Source organism: Ranitomeya imitator, chromosome 2, assembly GCF_032444005.1.
Source record: "Ranitomeya imitator isolate aRanImi1 chromosome 2, aRanImi1.pri, whole genome shotgun sequence".
NCBI lineage: Eukaryota > Metazoa > Chordata > Amphibia > Anura > Dendrobatidae > Ranitomeya > Ranitomeya imitator.
In genome coordinates this window covers 224,232,441-224,253,607 of record NC_091283.1, presented here as the reverse complement: position 1 = coordinate 224,253,607, position 21,167 = coordinate 224,232,441, and the positions used below count along the sequence as shown (strand labels likewise).

The following is a 21,167-nucleotide window of genomic DNA, read 5'->3' as shown; positions in this document are numbered from 1 at the left end:
AAGTGTTTATTTCAACGTATGCAGGGAGAATAACTAAAAGAGCCACCTTGTCAGAATGCAGCATTAGTGCTGCACAAGGTGGCTCTTTTAGTTACAAACGCCTGAGGGGGGTGACAGCTTCCGTTCAAAGCAGTGCTGGAAAATAATGGTGGTCATTAGTTATGGGTGAACCCTAACAGTACAGTTCAGGGTCTGTATTGAACACCTACTGTTTCTGGTGTTTCCCCACCCTGTCATCTGCATGACAACGCGAGAAACACCGGCGGTAAGATTATTACCGCTGCTCAGAGAGCTGTGGTAAGAATGTTACCACCGGTAAAAGAGGCGTCGGCTGATGTGACTGCCACTTTAATTAGCCTACACCTGCTATCCCTGACTGGAGTATTCATCAGCCGCCACCTGCAGTATAAATACTTTTTTTAACCCCTTTCTTCCATTGGACGGAATAGTACGTCCGATAGCAGACCTCCCGCTTTGATGCCGGGACATGCCACCTGTTTTGAACAGCTGACATGTGCCCGCAATAGGCGCGGGTGGAATCTCGATCCACCCGCGCCTATTAACTAGTTAAATGCCGCCGTCAAACTCGGACAGCGGCATTTAACAAGCGCATCCGGCCAAAAATGCGCGCATCGGTGACCGGGGTCATCGGTGCGTTGGCATGATAACCAAAGGTCTCCTTGAGACGTCTATGGTTGTTCATGCCAGATTGCTATGAGCGCCACCCTGTGGTCGGCGCTCATAGCAGTGCTGTAATTCTGCAACATAGAGGCGATCTGAGCATCACCTCTATGTAGCAGAGCCAGAGACAATCGAGTTATGGCAGCTTCTAGCCTCCCATGGAGGCTATTGAAGCATGCCAAAATTTGAAAAAAAGTTTTTAAAAATGTGAAAAAATAAGTTTAAATCACCCCCCTTTCGCTCCATTCAAGTAAAACAAAAAATCAAACCTACGCATATTTGGTATTGCCGCGTTCAGAATCACCCGATCTATCAATAAAAAAGAATTAAGCTGATCGCTAAATGGCGTGGCGATAAGAAAAAAGTCAAAACGCCAGAATTACGTTTTTTTTTGTCACCGCGACATTACATTGAAATGCAATAACAGGCGATCAAAAGAATGTATCTGCACCAAAATGGTATAATTAAAAACGCCAGCTCAGCATGCAAAATATAAGCCCTCACCCAAGCCGAGATCACGAAAAATGGAGACTCTACGGGTATCGGAAAATTGCCTGATTTTGTTTTTTTGCAAAGTTTGGAATTTTTTTTATCACTTAGATAAAAAGAACCTACACATGTTTGGTGTCTAAGAACACGTAATTACCTGGAGAATCATAATGGAAGGTCAGTTTTATCATTTAGTGAACCTAGCAAAAAAGTCAAACAAGAAAACAAGTGTGTGATTGCACTTTTTGCAATTTTGCCACACTTGGAATTTTTTTTCTCGTTTTCTAGTACATGACATGGAAAAACCAATGATGTCGTTCAAAAGTACAACTCGTCCCGCAAGAAATAAGCCCTTAAATGGCCATATTGATGGAAAAATAAAAAAGTTATGGCTTTGGGAAGAGGAGAGTAAAAAACAAAATGCAAAACCGAAAAAAGCTCCGGGGTTTAAGGGGTTAAACTGATGTGGGGGTATGTTCTATTTTTGATAACCAGCATGGCAAAACTGACAGCTGCAGGCTGCAACCCTCAGCTGTGGGCTTTATCATGGCTGGTTATCAAGAATAGAGGAGTCTACAAATTTTTTTAAATAAATAACAATAAAAAAAATACACTGCTCGGGGACCCACTTCATTTTTGACAACCAGCCAAACTAAAGCAGACACTTGGGGGCTGGTATTCTAAGGCTGGTAAGGGGCCACGGATATTGCTCACCTCCCCGAGCCTAATATTTGGGTAATATTTGTGGGGGTGGGATTGATGTCACCTTTGTATTGTCCGGTGACATCAAGCCCACAGGTTAGTAATGGAGAAGCGTCTATAAGATGCCTTTCCATTACTAACCTCATAGCCATATTGTAAATAAAAACACCCAGATTAAAGTTCCTTATTTGAAATAAGAATCCACACCATGTTTTAAAAAAAATTTATATTCGTATTACGCCTATTCCATTGAAGCCCTTGTCCCCTGTAAAAAACAGAAAATAATGAACAACAAAAGTACTCAACTAAAGCCTGATCCACTGATGCCCATGACCCCTGTAAAAAAAACAATAATAAACAACCATATCCCTCGTCTGTCCGAAGTGCACCTAATCTCTACTGTCCCACGACAATTCGGATGATATGGAGAGTGGTCACGCACAGACAGGAGCTTAGTCGCTCATGTTGATGTCTAGTGCTGAGCTATCGCAGTGAGAAAGTTCACCGAAGTTCTTAGCTGAACCCCTTTGAACTCCATTACACCACTGCCACCTTAGACTCTACTGCCTTGCATGTTTCAATCGGCTTCAATGTATTTTATGGGATGGTGAGTGCCACCCTTTTCTTCTTTTTGCGTGGACTAGATGTTCTGTTTTTCTCTGGGGTTTGCACCATACAGCCGGGGCACAGATGCCTACGGCGTTCCTGTCATGGTTTTGGGAGCCATGTCATATGCTGGTGTAGGTCTACTGTGTTTTATCAAGACCAAAGTCAGCGCAGCCTTCTACCACAAAATTTTAGAGCGTTTCATGCTTTCCTCTGCCGACAAGCTTTTTGGAGATGGAAATTTCATTTTCCAGCACGACTTGGGCCCTGTCCACATGGCCAAAAGTACCAATACCTGGTTTACAAACAACAGTATCACTGTGCTTGATTGGCAGCAAACTCGCCTGACCTTAACCCCATAGAGAATCTATGGAGTATTGTCAAGAGTAAGATGAGAGACACCAGACCCCACAATGCAGATGAGCTGAAGGCTGCTATCAAAGCAACCTGGGCTTCCATAACACCTCAGCAGTACCACAGGCTGATCGCCTTCATGCCACGCCGCATTGATGCAGTAATTGATGCCAAAGGAGCCCGACCAAGTACTGAGTGCATTTACTGAACATACATTTCAGTAGGCCTATATTTCGGATTTTAAAATTATTTTTTTCAAGCTGGTGTTATAAAGTATTCTAATTTACTGAGATAATGACTTAAGTTTTCGTTGGCTGTAAGCCATAATCATCAACATTAACAGAAATAAACACATGAAATAGATCTCTCTGTTTGCAATGACTATTTAATGAGTTTCACTTTTTGTGTTGAAGAACTGAAATAGTTTAACTTTTTGATTATATTCTAAATATGTGTGATGCACCTGTAAGTGCAGAAACGAAAACTGACTGTAGAAGAAAAGGGTTAAAAGGAATCTGTCTGTATGAAAATACAGTCCAGTCTGCAGACCCCTTATTGTAGAGCAGCGGGAGCGGAGCAAATGGATATGTAGTTTGTGAGATGTTTTCATCATGCGATCCTCCGCCTGGTCTGGGATTTTGGGCTCAGTGGGCGGTTCGATCACTGACTGATATCTCTCTCTGTGTGCACACTTTCTACAATCACTGCTCGGACCGCCCATTGGACCATCACTGATTGACAGCTAACTCTATGTGCACACTTCTATAATCATTGCTAGGTTCGCCCACTGGACCTAAAATCCCAGAAAGAGACGAAGATTAAATAGGTTCCCTGCGGATTCTCGTGCTCCAATAATGCTCTATTTCTATGTAGGTGCCTTCCGGACTCTTCATACCAAGCATGGCAGTGGGTGCAATCATGGGAAGACTCATGGGAGTGTGCATGGAGCAGCTGGCCTTCTATCACCATGACTGGCCGATCTTTCAGGGATGGTGCAGTCAGGGGGCCGACTGCATTACTCCAGGCCTTTATGCCATGGTAGGAGCCGCTGCTTGTCTCGGTAAGTATGCAAAGTGAGAAGCATTGTACTGGCCCAGTGGTTTGCAGCCATGGCTGTCAAAACTGCAGCTCCCAGCCCCTGCAGACCCTGTGTATTAAATGCTAGGCCCAAAAAAGGTCCCTTTATGGACATTCAGCATCAGAACAGGACTAATGTGTGAATGAATAAGACATGTACATAATATACAATCCCGTTACATTAACCCTTTTATGCACCATGTACATGTATGCCTTGGTCACGGTGCACTTATACGGGGCAGATGTCGGCTATAATACGTAGCCACTAAAGTAAGTTGTTCTGAATACAGATTTATATTGCACTACATGTCTCCTCACATTGGGGAATTCATCACTGCTCATGTTGCATTATAGAACTCAAGTAGTTTGAGATCTGCAGTATATATATATTGCATAGGAGACACAGAGACTGCTGTATATATATCACATAGACACCAAAACTACTGTGTATACATCACAATGGGGACACTAAGACTGCTGTATATACATCATATGGGAGACACCAATGCTGTTGGCTGTATATCATAGGAGACAGAGACTGCTGTATACACATCACATAGGGACACTTGAACTGCTGTATATACAGTGCATTGCATAGGATACACATGGACTGCTGTATATGCATCACAAAGGAGACATTGAGACTACTGTGTATACATCACATAAGGCTAGTTTCACACTAGCATTTGGCAGGGCTGCGGACTTCCTCTGTGAAGCCCCACTCACTGTCGCGCCTCTTCATTCAGCTCCACCTATAGCTGCACGCGTCCTGCGTATCCTATGTTTAACATTGGGTACGCAGGCCATGTGGATGTCTGCGGATGCCTCCGCATGCGTCGTTTTCACGCTGCGCTGAACGCAACATGTTTCAATTTGTTGCGGTCGGAGCAGCGTGAAAACGACACATGTGGAGGCATCCGCATGGCCTGCGTTCCCAAAGTTAAAGATGGGGTACACAGGATGCATGCAGCCGCAGGCGGAGCTGAATAAAGAGGTGCGGCAGTGGGCAGTGCTTCTTGGAGGAAGTCCGCAGCCATGCCAAACGCTAGTGTGAAACTACCGTAAGGGACACTTAGACTGCAGTGTATACAGTACAGACCAAAAGTTTGGACACACCTCATTTAAATATTTTTCTGTATTTTCATGACTATGAAAATTGTAAATTCACACTGAAGGTATCAAAACTATGAATTAACACATGTGGAATTATATACTTAACAAAAAAGTATGAAACAACTGAAAATGTCTTATATTCTAGGTTCTTTAAAGTAGCCACCTTTTGCTTTGATGACTGCTTTGCACACTCTTGGCATTCTCTTGATGAGCTTCAAGAGGTAGTCACCGGGAATTGTTTTCACTTCACAGGTGTGCCCTGTCAGGTTTAATAAGTGGGATTTCTTTCCTTATAAATGGGGTTGGGACCATCAGTTGTGTTGAGCAGAAGTCTGGTGGATACACAGCTGATAGTCCTACTGAATAGACTGTTAGAATTTGTATTATGGCAAGAAAAAAGCAGCTAAGTAAAGAAAAACAAGTGGCCATCATTACTTTAAGAAATGAAGGTCAGTCAGTCCGAAAAATTGGGAAAACTTTGAAAATGTCCCCAAGTGCAGTGGCAAAAACCATCAAGCGCTACAAAGAAACTGGCTCACATGAGGACCGCCCCAGGAAAGGAAGACCAAGAGTCACCTCTGCTTCTGAGGATAAGTTTATCTGAGTCACCAGCCTCAGAAATCGCAGGTTAACAGCAGCTCAGATTAGAGACCAGGTCAATGCCACACAGAGTTCTAGCAGCAGACACATCTCTACAACAACTGTTAAGAGGAAACTTTGTGCAGCAGGCCTTCATGGTAAAATAGCTGCTGGGAAACCACTGCTAAGGACAGGCAACAAGCAGAAGAGACTTGTTTGGGTTAAAGATCACAAGGAATGGACATTAGACCAGTGGTTTGGTCTGATGAGTCCAAATTTGAGATCTTTGGTTCCAACCACCGTGTCTTTGTGCGATTTACAAAAGTTGAATGGATGGACTCTACATGCCTGGTTCCCACCGTGAAGCATGGAGGAGGAGGTGTGATGGTGTGGGGGTGCTTTGCTGGAGACACTGTTGGCGATTTAATAAAAATTGAAGGCATACTGAACCAGCATGGCTACCACAGCATCTTGCAGCGGCATGCTATTCCATCCGGTTTGCGTTTTGTCGGACCATCATTTATTTTTCAACAGGACAATGACCCCAAACACACCTCCAGGCTGTGTAAGGGCTATTTGACCAAGAAGGAGAGTGATGGGGTGCTACGCCAGATGACCTGGCCTCCAGTCACAAGAGCTGAACTTAATCGAGATGGTTTGGGGTGAGCTGGACCGCAGAGTGAAGGCAAAAGGGCCAACAAGTGCTAAGCATCTCTGGGAACTCCTTCAAGATTGTTGGAAGACCATTCCTGGTGACTACCTCTTGAGGCTCATCAAGAGAATGCCAAGAGTGTGCAAAGCAGTCATCAAAGCAAAAGGTGGCTACTTTGAAGAGCCTAGAATATAAGACATATTTTCAGTTGTTTCACACTTTTTTGTTCAATATATAATTCCACATGTGTTAATTCATAGTTTTGATGCCTTCAGTGTGAATTTACAATTTTCATAGTCATGAAAATACAGAAAAATCTTTAAATGATAAGGTGTGTCCAAATGTTTGGTCTGTACTGTACATCATATGGGAGACACTGAGAATGCTGGATAAACCTCACCATAGGAGACTTCAAAAATTATGTATATACATCACATAGAAGACACTGGGACTGCTGTTGACACATCACATTGGAGACACTGAGGCTGCTATATATATTTACATAGTTACATAGTTATTAAGGTTGAAGGAAGACTATATGTCCATCTAGTTCAACCCATAGCCTAACCTAACATGCCCTAACATGTTGATCCAGAGGAAGGCAAAAAAAACCCCATGTGGCAAAGAGTAAGCTCCACATTGGGGAAAAAAATTCCTTCCCGACTCCACATACGGCAATCAGACTAGTTCCCTGGATCAACGCCCTATCAAGGAATCTAGTGTATATACCCTGTAACATTATACTTTTCCAGAAAGGTATCCAGTCCCCTCTTAAATTTAAGTAATGAATCACTCATTACAACATCATACGGCAGAGAGTTCCATAGTCTCACTGCTCTTACAGTAAAGAATCCGCGTCTGTTATTATGCTTAAAGGGAACCTGTCACCCCGTTTTTTCAGATTGAGATATAAATACTGTTAAATAGGGCCTGCGCTGTGCGTTACTATAGTGTATGTAGTGTACCCTGATTCCCCACCTATGCTGAGAAATACATTACCAAAGTCGCCGTTTTCGCCTGTCAATCAGGCTGGTCAGGTCGGGTGGGCGTGGTGACATCGTTCTTTTCTTCCCCAGCTTTCCGTTGGTGGCGTAGTGGTGTGCGCATGTCCAAGTTCCGAATTCCCTGCGCGCACGTGAAGACACAGCGCGCGATCTGCGCTGTCATCCCTTTCATCGGTGGGGGCGGCCATCTTCCTGGGGCCGCGCGTGCGCAGATAGAGTGCTCTGCTGCACGGGGCTTCAGGAAAATGGCCGCGGGATGCCGCGCGTGCGCAGAAGAGATCGCGGCGGCCATTTTCCCAAAGCCGAGATGCAAACTCGGCTTTGGGAAAATGGCCACCGCGATCTCTTGTGCGCACCGCGGCATCCCACGGCCATTTTCCTGAAGCCCCGTGCAGCAGAGCACTCTATCTGCGCACGCGCGGCCCCAGGAAGATGGCCGCCCCCACCGATGAAAGGGATGACAGCGCAGATCGCGCGCTGCTTGTTCACGTGCCCACAGTGGATTAGTCACTTCAACATGCGCACACCACTACGCCGCCAACGTAAAGCTGAGGAAGAAACAGCGCTGTGAACACGCCCACCCGACCTGACCAGCCTGATTGACAGGCGAAAACGGCGACTTTGGTAATGTATTTCTCAGCATAGGTGGGGAATCAGGGTACACTACATACACTATAGTAACGCACAGCGCAGGCCCTATTTAACAGTATTTATATCTCAATCTGAAAAAACGGGGTGACAGGTTCCCTTTAAACCTTTTTTCCTCCAAACGCAGAGGATGCCCCCTTGTCCCTGTCACATAAGAGACACTGAGGCAGCTGTATATACATCACATAGAAGATACTGGGACTGCTTTATATACATGGCACAGGAGACGCTGAGACTGCTGTATATACATCACATAAATGCTGGGACTGCTGTATATAAAGTACATCATATAGGATAAAAATGGACTGCCATGTACTCATCACATAGGATAGGAGACACTAGGACTGCTGTGTATACATCACATAGGAGACACACTGACTGCTGTATTTATACAGTACAGACCAAAAGTTTGGACACACCTCATTTAAAGATTTTTCTGTATTTTCATGACTATGAAAATTGTACATTCACACTGAAGGCATCAAAACTATGAATTAACACATGTGGAATTATATACTTAACAAAAAAGTGTGAAACAACTGAAAGTATGTCTTATATTCTAGGTTCTTCAAAGTAGCCACCTTTTGCTTTGATGACTGCTTTGCACACTCTTGGCATTCTCTTGATGAGCTTCAAGAGGTAATCACCGGGAATGGTCTTCCAACAATCTTGAAGGAGTTCCCTGAGATGCTTAGCACTTGTTGGCCCTTTTGCCTTCACTCTGGGGTCCAGCTCACCCCAAACCATCTCGATTAGGTTCAGGTCTTGTGACTGTGGATGCCAGGTCATCTGGAGTAGCACCCATCACTCTCCTTCTTGGTCAAATAGACCTTACACAGCCTGGAGATGTGTTTGGGGTCATTGTCCTTTTGAAAAGTAAATGATGGTTCAACTAAACGCAAACCGGATGGAATAGCATGCCACTGCAAGATGCTGTGGTAGCCATGCTGGTTCAGTATCAAATAAGAAAAGAGAGCACTCACCAACTGCTGTGATCGTCCTTTACTTTATTGTGGCAATGGTACAAACATATAAAAAAAGCGGCAGGGAGAAACTGTGGTTCCTTAAGACTACGGCCGTTTCGCGCTGATTGCGCTTCAACGGGTCTTACAATGACCTGTAGTGGGATGGCGCTATATACATATCCGGTTTTGAAATGTTACGCCCCATTCTCCAGCGTCACTGCGGAAAGTAACTCCTATTGGTGTTAAAAATATATATTTAAAAACACTAAAATCAAAACAGAATAGAACATACAAGTTTAGAAACCCTCTTATAAACAATAGTACTACAGAAAGTCCTTAATTTTTATAAGAAGACTGACATGTCAGCCCTTTCGTTCAATCCCATCGGACCTGTGGCATTCAACCGTAGTATCCACCTACCTTCTCTTCTCAATAATGACCTATGGTGATCACCTCCATACTTAGGTTGTAACACTTTTTCTATTCCCGCAAAACGTAGGCAGGTCGCATCACCACCATGGCAGGAGCGGATATGGTTAATTAACCTGGGAACTCCTTTACCGGTTCTGATAGACTTGTAATGTTCCCTAAATCGAACAACTAATGGGCGAATAGTTTTCCCAATATAGTAATGTCCACAGGGACAAAATAAGACATACACAACAAAGGAAGTTTTACAGGAGATGAAATGTCGCACTGTGTGGCTAATCGGACCAATTTTTAACTTTTTACCTGTTACGTGATTTGTGCAAAAACTGCACTGACCACATCTGAAATTACCTGATGGGATTCCTGTCTGAAGCCAAGTGTCTCTATTATTCTCTACTCTATTGCGCACCAGTATGAGAATAATAGAGACACTTGGCTTCAGACAGGAATCCCATCAGGTAATTTCAGATGTGGTCAGTGCAGTTTTTGCACAAATCACGTAACAGGTAAAAAGTTAAAAATTGGTCCGATTAGCCACACAGTGCGACATTTCATCTCCTGTAAAACTTCCTTTGTTGTGTATGTCTTATTTTGTCCCTGTGGACATTACTATATTGGGAAAACTATTCGCCCATTAGTTGTTCGATTTAGGGAACATTACAAGTCTATCAGAACCGGTAAAGGAGTTCCCAGGTTAATTAACCATATCCGCTCCTGCCATGGTGGTGATGCGACCTGCCTACGTTTTGCGGGAATAGAAAAAGTGTTACAACCTAAGTATGGAGGTGATCACCATAGGTCATTATTGAGAAGAGAAGGTAGGTGGATACTACGGTTGAATGCCACAGGTCCGATGGGATTGAACGAAAGGGCTGACATGTCAGTCTTCTTATAAAAATTAAGGTCTTACTGTAGTCCTATTATTTATAAGAGGGTTTCTAAACTTGTATGTTCTATTCTGTTTTGATTTTAGTGTTTTTAAATATATATTTTTAACACCAATAGGAGTTACTTTCCACAGTGACGCTGTAGAATGGGGCGTAACATTTCAAAACCGGATATGTATATAGCGTCATCCCACTACAGGTCAACGGCCGTAGTCTTAAGGAACCACAGTTTCTCCCTGCAGCTTTTTTGATATGTTTGTAAAGGACGATCACAGCAGTTGGTGAGTGCTCTCTTTTCTTATTTGATTTTTTTCTGTGGAAATACGTATTCATTTCTGAGTATGCACCCGGATACTGCTTGGGCAACTGCTTGTTTCTCCATTGGGACATAACCGGCAATTTTGACTGATTGTGCGATACTTTGTTTTTCTAACCGTATGTAGGATGCTGGTTCAGTATGCCTTCAATTTTGAATAAATTTCAAAAACCTGACCTGCACATCCAAACATGGACTAAGTGTGAACAGGTGCTGAACCCAGAGTCGCCAAGTCGTATATAGTTAAGTAAATAAAGCAGCACACTGCAGCGCTAAAACATGCAAACTTGAAAACACGAAATTTGAACTGCATTACTGCACTAGAAATATGAAAAATGAGAGCTTTTAGCGCATAAAAATGGCCAATTTTATGTGTACCTGGTAGCCTCTTTACGGCATCTCTCTTATACCAGGTCCTACGCTTGACCTACCTCGCTGAGAATAAACGTCTCCATCTGAATGGGTACATGTGAAACCTCTTCTTAGACTAAAATTCTCTCTCTCTGTGGAGGGGTACTGGACCTGTTGTAATTAAAACACCTGAAGCTAGGAGGCGGAGTGCACGATCAGAAGGCTAGAGAATACATTTCAAAAACCTGACCGGCACATCCAAACATAGACTAAGTGTGAACAGGTGCTGAACCCAGAGTCGCCAACTCATATATAGTTAAGTAAATAAGGCAGCACACTGCAGCGCTAAAACACAGAGAGAGAGAATTTTAGTCTAAAGGCCCCTTCACATTAAGCGACGCTGCAGCGATACCGACAACGATCCGGATCGCTGCAGCGTCGCTGTTTGGTCGCTGGAGAGCTGTCACACAGACCACTCTCCAGCGACCAACGATGCCGGTAACCAGGGTAAACATCGGGTAACTAAGCGCAGGGCCGCGCTTAGTAACCCGATGTTTACCCTGGTTACCATCCTAAAAGTAAAAAAAAACAAACAGTACATACTTACCTACCGCTGTCTGTCCTCCAGCGCTGTGCTCTGCACTCCTCCTGTACTGGCTGTGAGCACAGCAGCCGGAAAGCAGAGCGGTGACATCACCGCTCTGCTTTCCGGCTGACCGACGCTCACAGCCAGTACAGGAGGAGTGCAGAGCACAGCGCTGGAGGACAGACAGCGGTAGGTAAGTATGTACTGTTTGTTTTTTTTACTTTTAGGATGGTAACCAGGGTAACCATCGGGTTACTAAGCGCGGCCCTGCGCTTAGTTACCCGATGTTTACCCTGGTTACCAGTGAAGACATCGCTGGATCGGTGCCACACACGCCGATCCAGCGATGTCCACGGGAGATCCAGCGACGAAATAAAGTTCTGGACTTTCTTCAGCGACCAACGATCTCCCAGCAGGGGCCTGATCGTTGGTCGCTGTCACACATAACGATTTTATTAACGATATCGTTGCTACGTCACAAAAAGCAACGATATCTTTAACAATATCGTTATGTGTGAAGGTACCTTTAGAAGAGGTTTCACATGTACCCATTCAGATGGAGACGTTTATTCTCAGCGAGGTAGGTCAAGCGCAGGACCTGGTATAAGAGAGATGCCGTAAAGAGGCTACCAGGTACACATAAAATTGGCCATTTTTATGCGCTAAAAGCTCTCATTTTTCATATTTCTAGTGCAGTAATGCAGTTCAAATTTCGTGTTTTCAAGTTTGCATGTTTTAGCGCTGCAGTGTGCTGCCTTATTTACTTTTCAATTTTGAATAAATCCCCAACAGTGTCACCAGCAAAGCACCGCCACACCATCACTCCTCCTCCTCCATGCATCACAGTGGGAACCAGGCATGCAGAGTTCATCCGTTCACCTTTTCTGCGTCGCACAAAGACCCAGTGGTTGGAACCAAAGATCTCAAATTTGGACTCATCCGACCAAAGCACAGATTTCCACTGGTCTAATGTCCATTCCTTGTGTTCTTTAGCCCAAACAAGTCTCTTCTGCTTGTTGCCTGTCCTTAGCAGTGGTTTCCTAGCAGCTATTTTACCATGAAGGTCTGCTGCACAAAGTTTCCTCTTAACAGTTGTTGTAGAGATGTGTCTGCTGCTAGAACTCTGTGTGGCATTGACCTGGTCTCTAATCTGAGCTGCTGTTAACCTGTGATTTCTGAGGCTGGTGACTCGGATAAACTTATCCTCAGAAGCAGAGGTGACTCTTGGTCTTCCTTTCCTGGGGCGGCCCTCATGTGAGTTAGTTTCTTTGTAGCGCTTGATGGTTTTTGCCACTGCACTTGGGGACACTTTCAAAGTTTTCCTAATTTTTCGGACTGACTGACCTTCATTTCTTAAAGTAATGATGGCCACTCGTTTTTCTTTACTTAGCTGCTTTTTTTCTTGCCATAATACAAATTCTAACAATCTATTAAGTGGGACTATCAGCTGTGTATCCACCAGACTTCTGTACAACACAACTGATGTTCCCAACCCCATTTATAAGGAAAGAAATCCCACTTACTAAACCTGACAGGGCACATCTGTGAAGTGAAAACCATTCCCGGTGACTACCTCTTGAAGCTCATCAAGAGAATGCCAAGAGTGTGCAAAGTAGTCATCAAAGCAAAAGGTGGCTACTTAGAAGAACCCAGAATATAAGACATAATTTCAGTTGTTTCACACTTTTTTGTTAAGTATATAATTCCACATGTGTTAATTCATAGTTTTGATGCCTTCAGTGTGAATGTACAATTTTCATAATCATGAAAATACAGAAAAATCTTTAAATGAGAAGGTGTGTCCAAACTTTTGGTCTGTACTGTACGTCACATAGGATACAGGAGACTGCTGTATATACCTCACATAGTAGATGCTGGGACTGCTGTGTATACAACGGACAGGATACACATGGAAACTCATGGATTAAATTAATAAGTCCAACAATGAAAACCTCTAGAGGGCAATATGCTACCGTGTCACCCCAGTATACCTTTGAAGGAGCTGTGCAGCTCAACAACTCAGCACTTCCAGTGACTGCTAACATCAGAAACAGCCGGGTGTACTGGCTGTCGCATTCCCACTGATTATGATAGGTCATCAATATCTGAAGGGAGGCCATCAATGTAAAAGTCTCCAACCACACCTTTTTAAGGGAGCCCCGCAGGTGCATGGCTGCCCAATCACAGCCACATGTATTTTTCTATTTTTTCACCATACTTTGATGGTCTTCCCAGCACTACGGCCGGTGATTGACATGTCTCTTGTTATGTACGCACACATCACAGACCTGTCAATCACCTGCAGCAGCGCTGGGAAAAGCTGGTAGAAGGCAGAGCGGACTGGTCTGTTCTATGGTCCCTGGCCGGACCTTTTATACTAGACTTTTTCTGAAATCTCCATTGTTCCAGAGAAAAAATATACCTGGACCATTTTGGGATCCATATAATTTCTGTGTTCCCCTTGGAGAGGGAAACAGTTGCGCCCTCAACTATGCAAAATGTGTTTTCACACATCCAGATATTCTACATTCACCTGCAGCGGCTGTGCAGAAAGCACAGGAATGAGCAGACGGGCTGTAAGTTGTATCACAGTCTCCTTCCATGTGAGAGAATCGTTGACGCCCGTCTTCATTTTAGCAGGACAGAGGAAGGGTGATGAAATCTAGTAATATTTCCAATGACTTTTGTTTTTGCAGGAGGAGCCACTCGCATGACCGTCTCACTTGTAGTCATCATGTTTGAGCTGACTGGGGGACTGGAGTACATTGTGCCTTTAATGGCTGCGGCCATGACCAGCAAGTGGGTGGCAGATGCCCTAGGAAGGGAGAGCATCTACGATGCCCACATCCGCTTGAATGGTTACCCTTTTCTGGAGGCCAAAGAGGAGTTCAGCCATAAAACTCTTGCAATGGATGTAATGCGACCACGGCGTAATGACCCAACGCTAACCGTCATCACTCAAGACACCATGACCGTGGCGGACATCGAGGCGGCCATTACCGAAACAACATATAGTGGCTTCCCCGTGGTGGTTTCCCGAGAGTCTCAGAGGCTTGTGGGTTTTGTGTTGAGGCGAGACCTAATCATCTCCATTGGTAAGAGAATAACTGGAAATTGTTTTCTAGAATAAAATTTTGATGTGAAATCTGACAGTTCAGTAAGGTTCTCAGAGTTACTGTACGCAAATCCCAAAAGTGTGCTGCTCAAGAAGCTTGAGGCAGCAATGGCCGTGTATCCAATCTCCACAGCACAGGTGACAATGTCTTCTTGTTGGGCGCACATGCACATTGCTGCTCCAATTAATATCTGTGGGAAAAACCTGTAATTATTCTTACTTTTTAGACTTGTGCTCCTGTCCGCCAGTCTTCTGTTGTAAGTCCATCATGGCACCATGATGCCACATTCTTTATTCCAACCCACAGGGTGCTGCTGCAGCAGCGGTGGAGAACGTAGACTATTTTATTTTTTATTTTCTATATCAGTAGTACACATAAAAATGAGAAACTCTGTAATATATCTTATTAGAGAAATCTGCTTCTTTCTATTTGTGGACTGATCTTTTACTCTCAAAATTCTCACTTCACAGTTAAAATCGGTCTTCAATGAATACAGAGTTTCCCATTACGGAGATAGGATAAGAATGTTGGTGCTCATAAAGTTCGATGGAGAACTGTAACTGTCATTGCAGGAAAATTTGCAGCAGAATGTTTGTTTGCCTCTAGCTCCCTCCATCTAAGGAGAACTTGCAGCAGAATGTCTGTTGGCCTTTTGCTCCTCCTACCCCATAAGAACCTGCAGCAGAATATCAGTGCCTGCCTCTAACTCCTCCCACCTCAGGAGAACTTGCAGCAGAATGTCTGTGTCTACCTCTAGCTCCTCCCACCTCAGGAGAACTTGCAGCAGAATGTCTGTGTCTACCTCTAGCTCCTCCCTCCTCAGGAGAACATGCAGCAGAATGTCTGTCTGCCTCTAGCTCCTTCCACCTCAGGAGAACTTGCAGCAGAATGTCTGTGTCTGTCTCTAGCTCCTCCCACCTCAGGAGAACTTGCAGCAGAATGTCTGTGTCTACCTCTAGCTCCTCCCACCTCAGGAGAACTTGCAGCAGAATGTCAGTGTCTGCCTATAGCTCCTCCTCCCACCTCAGGAGAACTTGCAGCAGAATGTCTGTCTGCCTCTAGCTCCTCCCACCTCAGGAGAACTTGCAGCAGAATGTCAGTGTCTACCTCTAGCTCCTCCCACCTCAGGAGAACTTGCAGCAGAATGTCAGTGTCTACCTCTAGCTCCTCCCACCTCAGGAGAACTTGCAGCAGAATGTCTGTGTCTGCCTATAGCTCCTCCCCCTCTCTATAAAATGTTAAAATCACCAACTGCCATGTCCTATCTTAATATTGGTTAAAATCTGTACTCAGTGAAGGCAGTAAATATTTTCCCATGAATTGAGGGGGAGAGATCAGTCCAGGATGTGAAAGAGGAGCAGATTTCTCTGATCAGATACATCACAAAGTTTCTTATTTTTATGTGTATTAATGAAATAGTAATTAAAACAACGATTAGTGGGGGCTGATGCACATTAGAATAATGTCGGCCAAACATTCCCTTACCCTTTTGTCACATAGACTGGTTTGGCCGACCGATGTGTATGGGACACCGGCCAACTGATAAATGAGATGTTGATCAGTCATGTCCGATTTCAGACCACCGATCGCTGTCCTCCCGGACATCATCGGCTGGGAAACATGTTTGTCGTTAGCTTTCTCATAGAGAACATTATTTTTCTACCTTGCTCTCACACCAGTTTCGTTTCTGCATGCCTTCTAGACAACATTGGAAAAGTCTCAGAATTATTATTGTTGTCCAATGACTTTTTTTCTGTGGGTTTCCTTCTTCAGAGAGTGCCAGGAAGAAACAAGATGGCATCGTCAGCTCATCCAGGATTTCCTTCACAGAGCACACCCCGCCACAGCCGCCGACGGCAGCGCCCAGCCTGAAGCTGCGCAGTATTATGGACCTGAGTCCTTTCACAATCACAGACCAGACTCCAATGGAGATTGTAGTTGACATTTTCCGCAAGCTCGGGCTCCGCCAGTGTCTGGTGACCCACAACGGGTGAGTGTCCGCCATCTGCAGCCATGCTATCACATTCCCGGCTTTCCCTGATGTTTGTCACTTGTTATTTTAGAGCTGTGATAAAGAAAAAAATCTATAATATAACGGTAGGAGCGTCACTCTGTCCGAAGCCTTTATAGACTGCGCAAGCGCGACGCTCCTAGCGTTAGATTATAGCCAGTGTCCGTATTCTAGAAAAAAAAATGGCGCCGGAAAGCGCGGACTGCGCAGGCACCGATTCCGGGAGCAGGGGGACATTTATGAATCGTAAACAGGGGACGTGGGGACACGGTGGACATGATCCCGCCCTCATGATGCTGTGGCAGTTCATGCCACAGCAATTTCTTACTTATGCCACCTGATTCCGGGCCATGAATGTCCCCGTGCTCCCGGAATCGGCGCCTGCGCAGTCCACGTTTTCCGGCGCCATTCTCTTGGATACTGCAGTATGTCTTCAAGAAAATGGCGCCGGAAAGCGTGGACTGCGCAGGCGCCAATTCCTGTGAGATACGCACACGTTTACTCAGGTTCTATTTTATACGAGCACCACATCACAACATGGCAGCCGCACATACCAGGATGGGGACGTAGGATGACAGCACCACATCACAAAACGGGGGCGCAGGATGGGAGCAGCACATGACCTAATGTGAGCATCACATAACAGAATGACAACATGCAGACGCCCAAATCAGGATAAGGTAACGTTCACATTTGCGTTGTTGGGCGCAGCGTCTGCGACGCAACCAACAACGCATGTACACAACGCAGCGTTTTGCGACGCATGCGTTGTCATAAGATCATACAGAGCAGGAATTTCGGCGCAGGGAAAACGATACAAAAGTAGTGTCCTCTGCGCCCTGTCTGTGCGTCAATATGACGCATGCATCGTAAAACGCAATACAACGCATACCGGCGCATGTCCATGCACCCCCCATGTTAAAGATAGGGGCGCATGACGCATGCGTCGGTATGTGTCGACGACGCTGCGCCCAACATCGCAAATGTGAACGTAGCCTAAGACCACAGGATAGGGGCTGCACATGACAGAAAATGAGCGCAGGATAAGAGCAGCATATGACAGGATGGAGGTGCAAGATGGTAGCAGCACATAAAGTTAGGACACAGGATGGAAGCAGCACATACCAGGATGGAGACCATATACCAATATAAATGCTCGCCACCCGGGCGTAGAACGGGTTCAATAGCTAGTATATATAATCACAGACATTGACTTGTACTAGAGTCCAAGGGCCAAAAACTGGCTGTGCCTTGTGGACTGTAAGTTAACATAGAACTTAGCACTCAACTTGGGATGCTTGAACAGAAGAATTTTATTTTGCAGTATACTCAAAACGTTTCGGTTCAGCATGAACCTTCTTCAGTTACGTATATGGGATTCATATGATGGATGTGCCAGGAAGTCAACGGGCTAGAATAAATCTATGAAGGGGAGATGCAGCCGTGATATGCGGAGAGAGGTACTTTAGGAGAATAAGGTGCAGGCGTGTATACCACCAGACGCGGAGTCCACCGCTTGTCTCAGCGGTATACGTAACTGAAGAAGGTTCATGTTGAACCGAAACGTTTTGAGTATACTGCAAAATAAAATTCTTCTGTTCAAGCATCCCAAGTTGAGTGCTAAGTTCTATGTTAATTTAGTATATGGCGTGGGAGCCTTAGTAGCTGTGCTCACGGTGTTGTTTCACATTTGTGGACTGTAAGTAACCCTCCGGCAGAGTTGGGATGGTCGGGTCTACACAAGATGTGATGCCACAATGTGACCCGTCATCACCTCACCCTACTGTGCCCTAATCATACACTGGGTGGCGAGTCACATGTAGCAGCTGATTAGCCAAGTGTAACATTTGGGTTTTGATTGGTTTAATTCTAAATGGCTCATTGCTTCTTGTTCACACGTGGGCATCAGAGCCCTACAGTGTGCCGACGGGCAGGCAGCGCAGCCCTACAGTATGCCGATGGGCGGGTGGCGCAGCCCTACAATATGCTGCCGCACGGGTGGCACAGCCCTACAGTATGCTGTCGCGCTGGCGGCGCTGTTCCTACGGTATGCTGGCGGTGCTGTTCCTACGATATGCTGGCGGTGTGGGCCCTACGGTATGCTGGCGGCGCAGCCCTACAATATGCAGGCGCACGGGCAGCGCGGCGCTACAGTTTGCTGTCGCGCTGGCGGCGCTGTACGATATGCTGGCGGCGTGGGCCTTACGGTATGCTGGCGGCGCGGCCCTACATTATGCCGGCGTGCGGGCGGCGCAGTCCTACAGTATGCAGGCGGTGCGGCCCTACAGTATGCTGGCAGCGCGGCCCTACGGTATGTCGGCGTGCGGGCGGCGCAGCCCTACAGTATGCCGATGCAGCCCTACAGCATGCCGACGGCAGAGATGTTATGAACTGCCGAGGTTTTGACGCAATGACTATTACTATGGCAAGAGACATATGACTTAATAAAGGGCCAGTCCGTTCTGACGTGTGTATAGGACATTTCCTAAGACCTTCGGTGTGAGCACATACTGGCTGGTTGGGCAATAACTGGGCTAGATTAAGGAACACACAGTTGTTCAGATGGATTACGGGGGTTGATGGTCTCAGAAGAAACATTTTCTGTCACTGTGTGACTGCAGACTGTCAAATCGTGAGCGTGTTTGATCCGGCTTTCTACACTAGAAGAGAAGTGCAGGACTCTATTCAACATGAGTTTAAATCTGCAAATTACACACATGGCCACGTAGCCTCCCGCACAGGGCGTGCAGAGGAGTCGTAATAGAGAGCGCATCTCACACTGTCACGATTCTACAATCTGCAGCCACATAGAGACACTGTAGACTTTTCTTCTCAGAATGAACATCCCCTTTAACAGAGAAAGGCCTAGAAATACAGGAACACGATGATGATGATGATGATGATGATGATGATGATGATGATGATGATGATGATGATGATGATGATGATTATTTCACAAAGAATAAAAGTATACAATAATATTCTCTGTACAGAAGGGGGGACGGCTGCACATAAAGATGATTGCCTTGTCAAGGAATGCATTTGGGGACTAGCGTCAGCCATGATGGTTCTCATCACTCGTAAATCTAGAGGTCAAGAAGTTAAAATCTCCCAACTGTAGTGTCTTCAGAGAACACACAAGGAGTCTGTCTGCATATCTGTGCATGCAAGTGTTAGAAATAAAAATCCATCCGCATCTTTTATCAGTTGCTGCATTCCCTGACTAATTAGTGTAATCATTCATATGCAAATGAGGCTTTAAGTGCTCTAGACATAGCAGAGCACTTGAACTACTGCCTCCCTGGGATGTTTCCACGCCCATTACCCGCTTCCTACACCTGATTGATAGCTCACTGTCTGGGTAAGTCAGGCGGCATCAGACAGGGGAATCGGACAGTGATCTAGCAGTCAAGCTAAAGAGGCCGGTGCTGGGCGAGGAAACAACCTGTGGAGGAAGAAGTATAAGTGGGTTTATTGTTTTTGAGTGGTAGGGCTGATCTTAGACAGGTTCAGTCCCAACATACAGACTGGTTGGGGCAGTGGTGGACACTCTGCAGACGGTCTCTCTGAATGCTGACAGCAGTGTTACATTACAGATGCTCCAGCTGATTCTAACGCTTCTTCCCAATTTCTCTGCAGGAGATTATTGGGGATCATCACAAAGAAGGACGTCCTCAAGCACATAGCGCAGATGGCCAACCAAGACCCAGACTCCATACTGTTCAACTGAGCGCGTTTACGTGTCTCTCGGGGCCTGGGAAGCCTGACTCCTCTACTTTATGGTGTATTTTACACCTTCGGACTGTGAACAGAGTCTTACTTCAATCTTTGGAGCTACCGGCACTTTATTTGGGATGTCTCCCTGAGATGACAGCAGATTACCTCCCGTGCAGCGCTCTGCCCATGGCGTTTCGCTGCGGCTCTTCTGTGGATTGTCTAGACCGTCAGCAGACAGCGCACCTTCAGTTATAGTCTATATTTATTTATCTTTATCTGTAAAGGTCAATTAATATCACTGTATGCAACAATGAAGGACGACTTCATACAAGTATTATGTGCCAAGAAATGTGGCACTGACCCAGCCTTATCCTACTGTCCCACGTACGGGGGCAGCGGCCATATTAATCTCCATGTATCACGTCTTCTGATTCCTGCGTGCAAGATGTTCTGCCTTAGAGGCTCTTGGCTCGTAATCGTGATTGCCGTGTATTGTAGCCTTACTATGTTCCGCAGTGGATGTGGTTCCAAATCTACGGTCCGCGCATAGTGAGGGAGAAGGGAGGACCTCTCCTGATATCCACTGATAAACCTTCAATTTTCCATCAGTTGATACTGTCGATTTAATAAAATCTTTTGTAAAACACAATCTGATCTTGTAATCTCGTACGACTTTCAAACTCATCTGTGTCTCCTCCAAATGGAGCGGACGTACTAATAAGAGGAAGGCGGCTGATACACGTCCTGCATTCCCTGATCTCCTGACTCCCGAGATGTCGGGACAAGATCGCTGATACACATCCTTTATTCCCTGATCTCCTGACTCCCGAGATGGTCGGGGCAAGATGGCTGATACACGTCCTGCATTCCATGATCTCCTGACT

The 21,167-nt window shown here is 45.4% G+C and overlaps 1 protein-coding gene across 3 annotated transcripts in view; it reads left to right on the top strand.

Moving 5' to 3' along the window:
- LOC138662748 (H(+)/Cl(-) exchange transporter 5) overlaps window positions 1-20,932 on the top strand; it is an 88,480-nt gene extending 67,548 nt beyond the window's left edge. For all 3 annotated transcript variants that reach the window (XM_069748649.1, XM_069748648.1, XM_069748650.1), the window contains 4 exons: window positions 3,706-3,892; window positions 14,136-14,534; window positions 16,329-16,545; window positions 20,206-20,932. In XM_069748649.1, the coding sequence (XP_069604750.1) occupies window positions 3,706-3,892; window positions 14,136-14,534; window positions 16,329-16,545; window positions 20,206-20,296 (894 nt within the window). In that variant the 3' untranslated portion in view covers window positions 20,297-20,932. The remainder of the gene's footprint in view (window positions 1-3,705; window positions 3,893-14,135; window positions 14,535-16,328; window positions 16,546-20,205) is intronic.
- The last annotated feature ends 235 nt before the right edge of the window (window positions 20,933-21,167 follow it).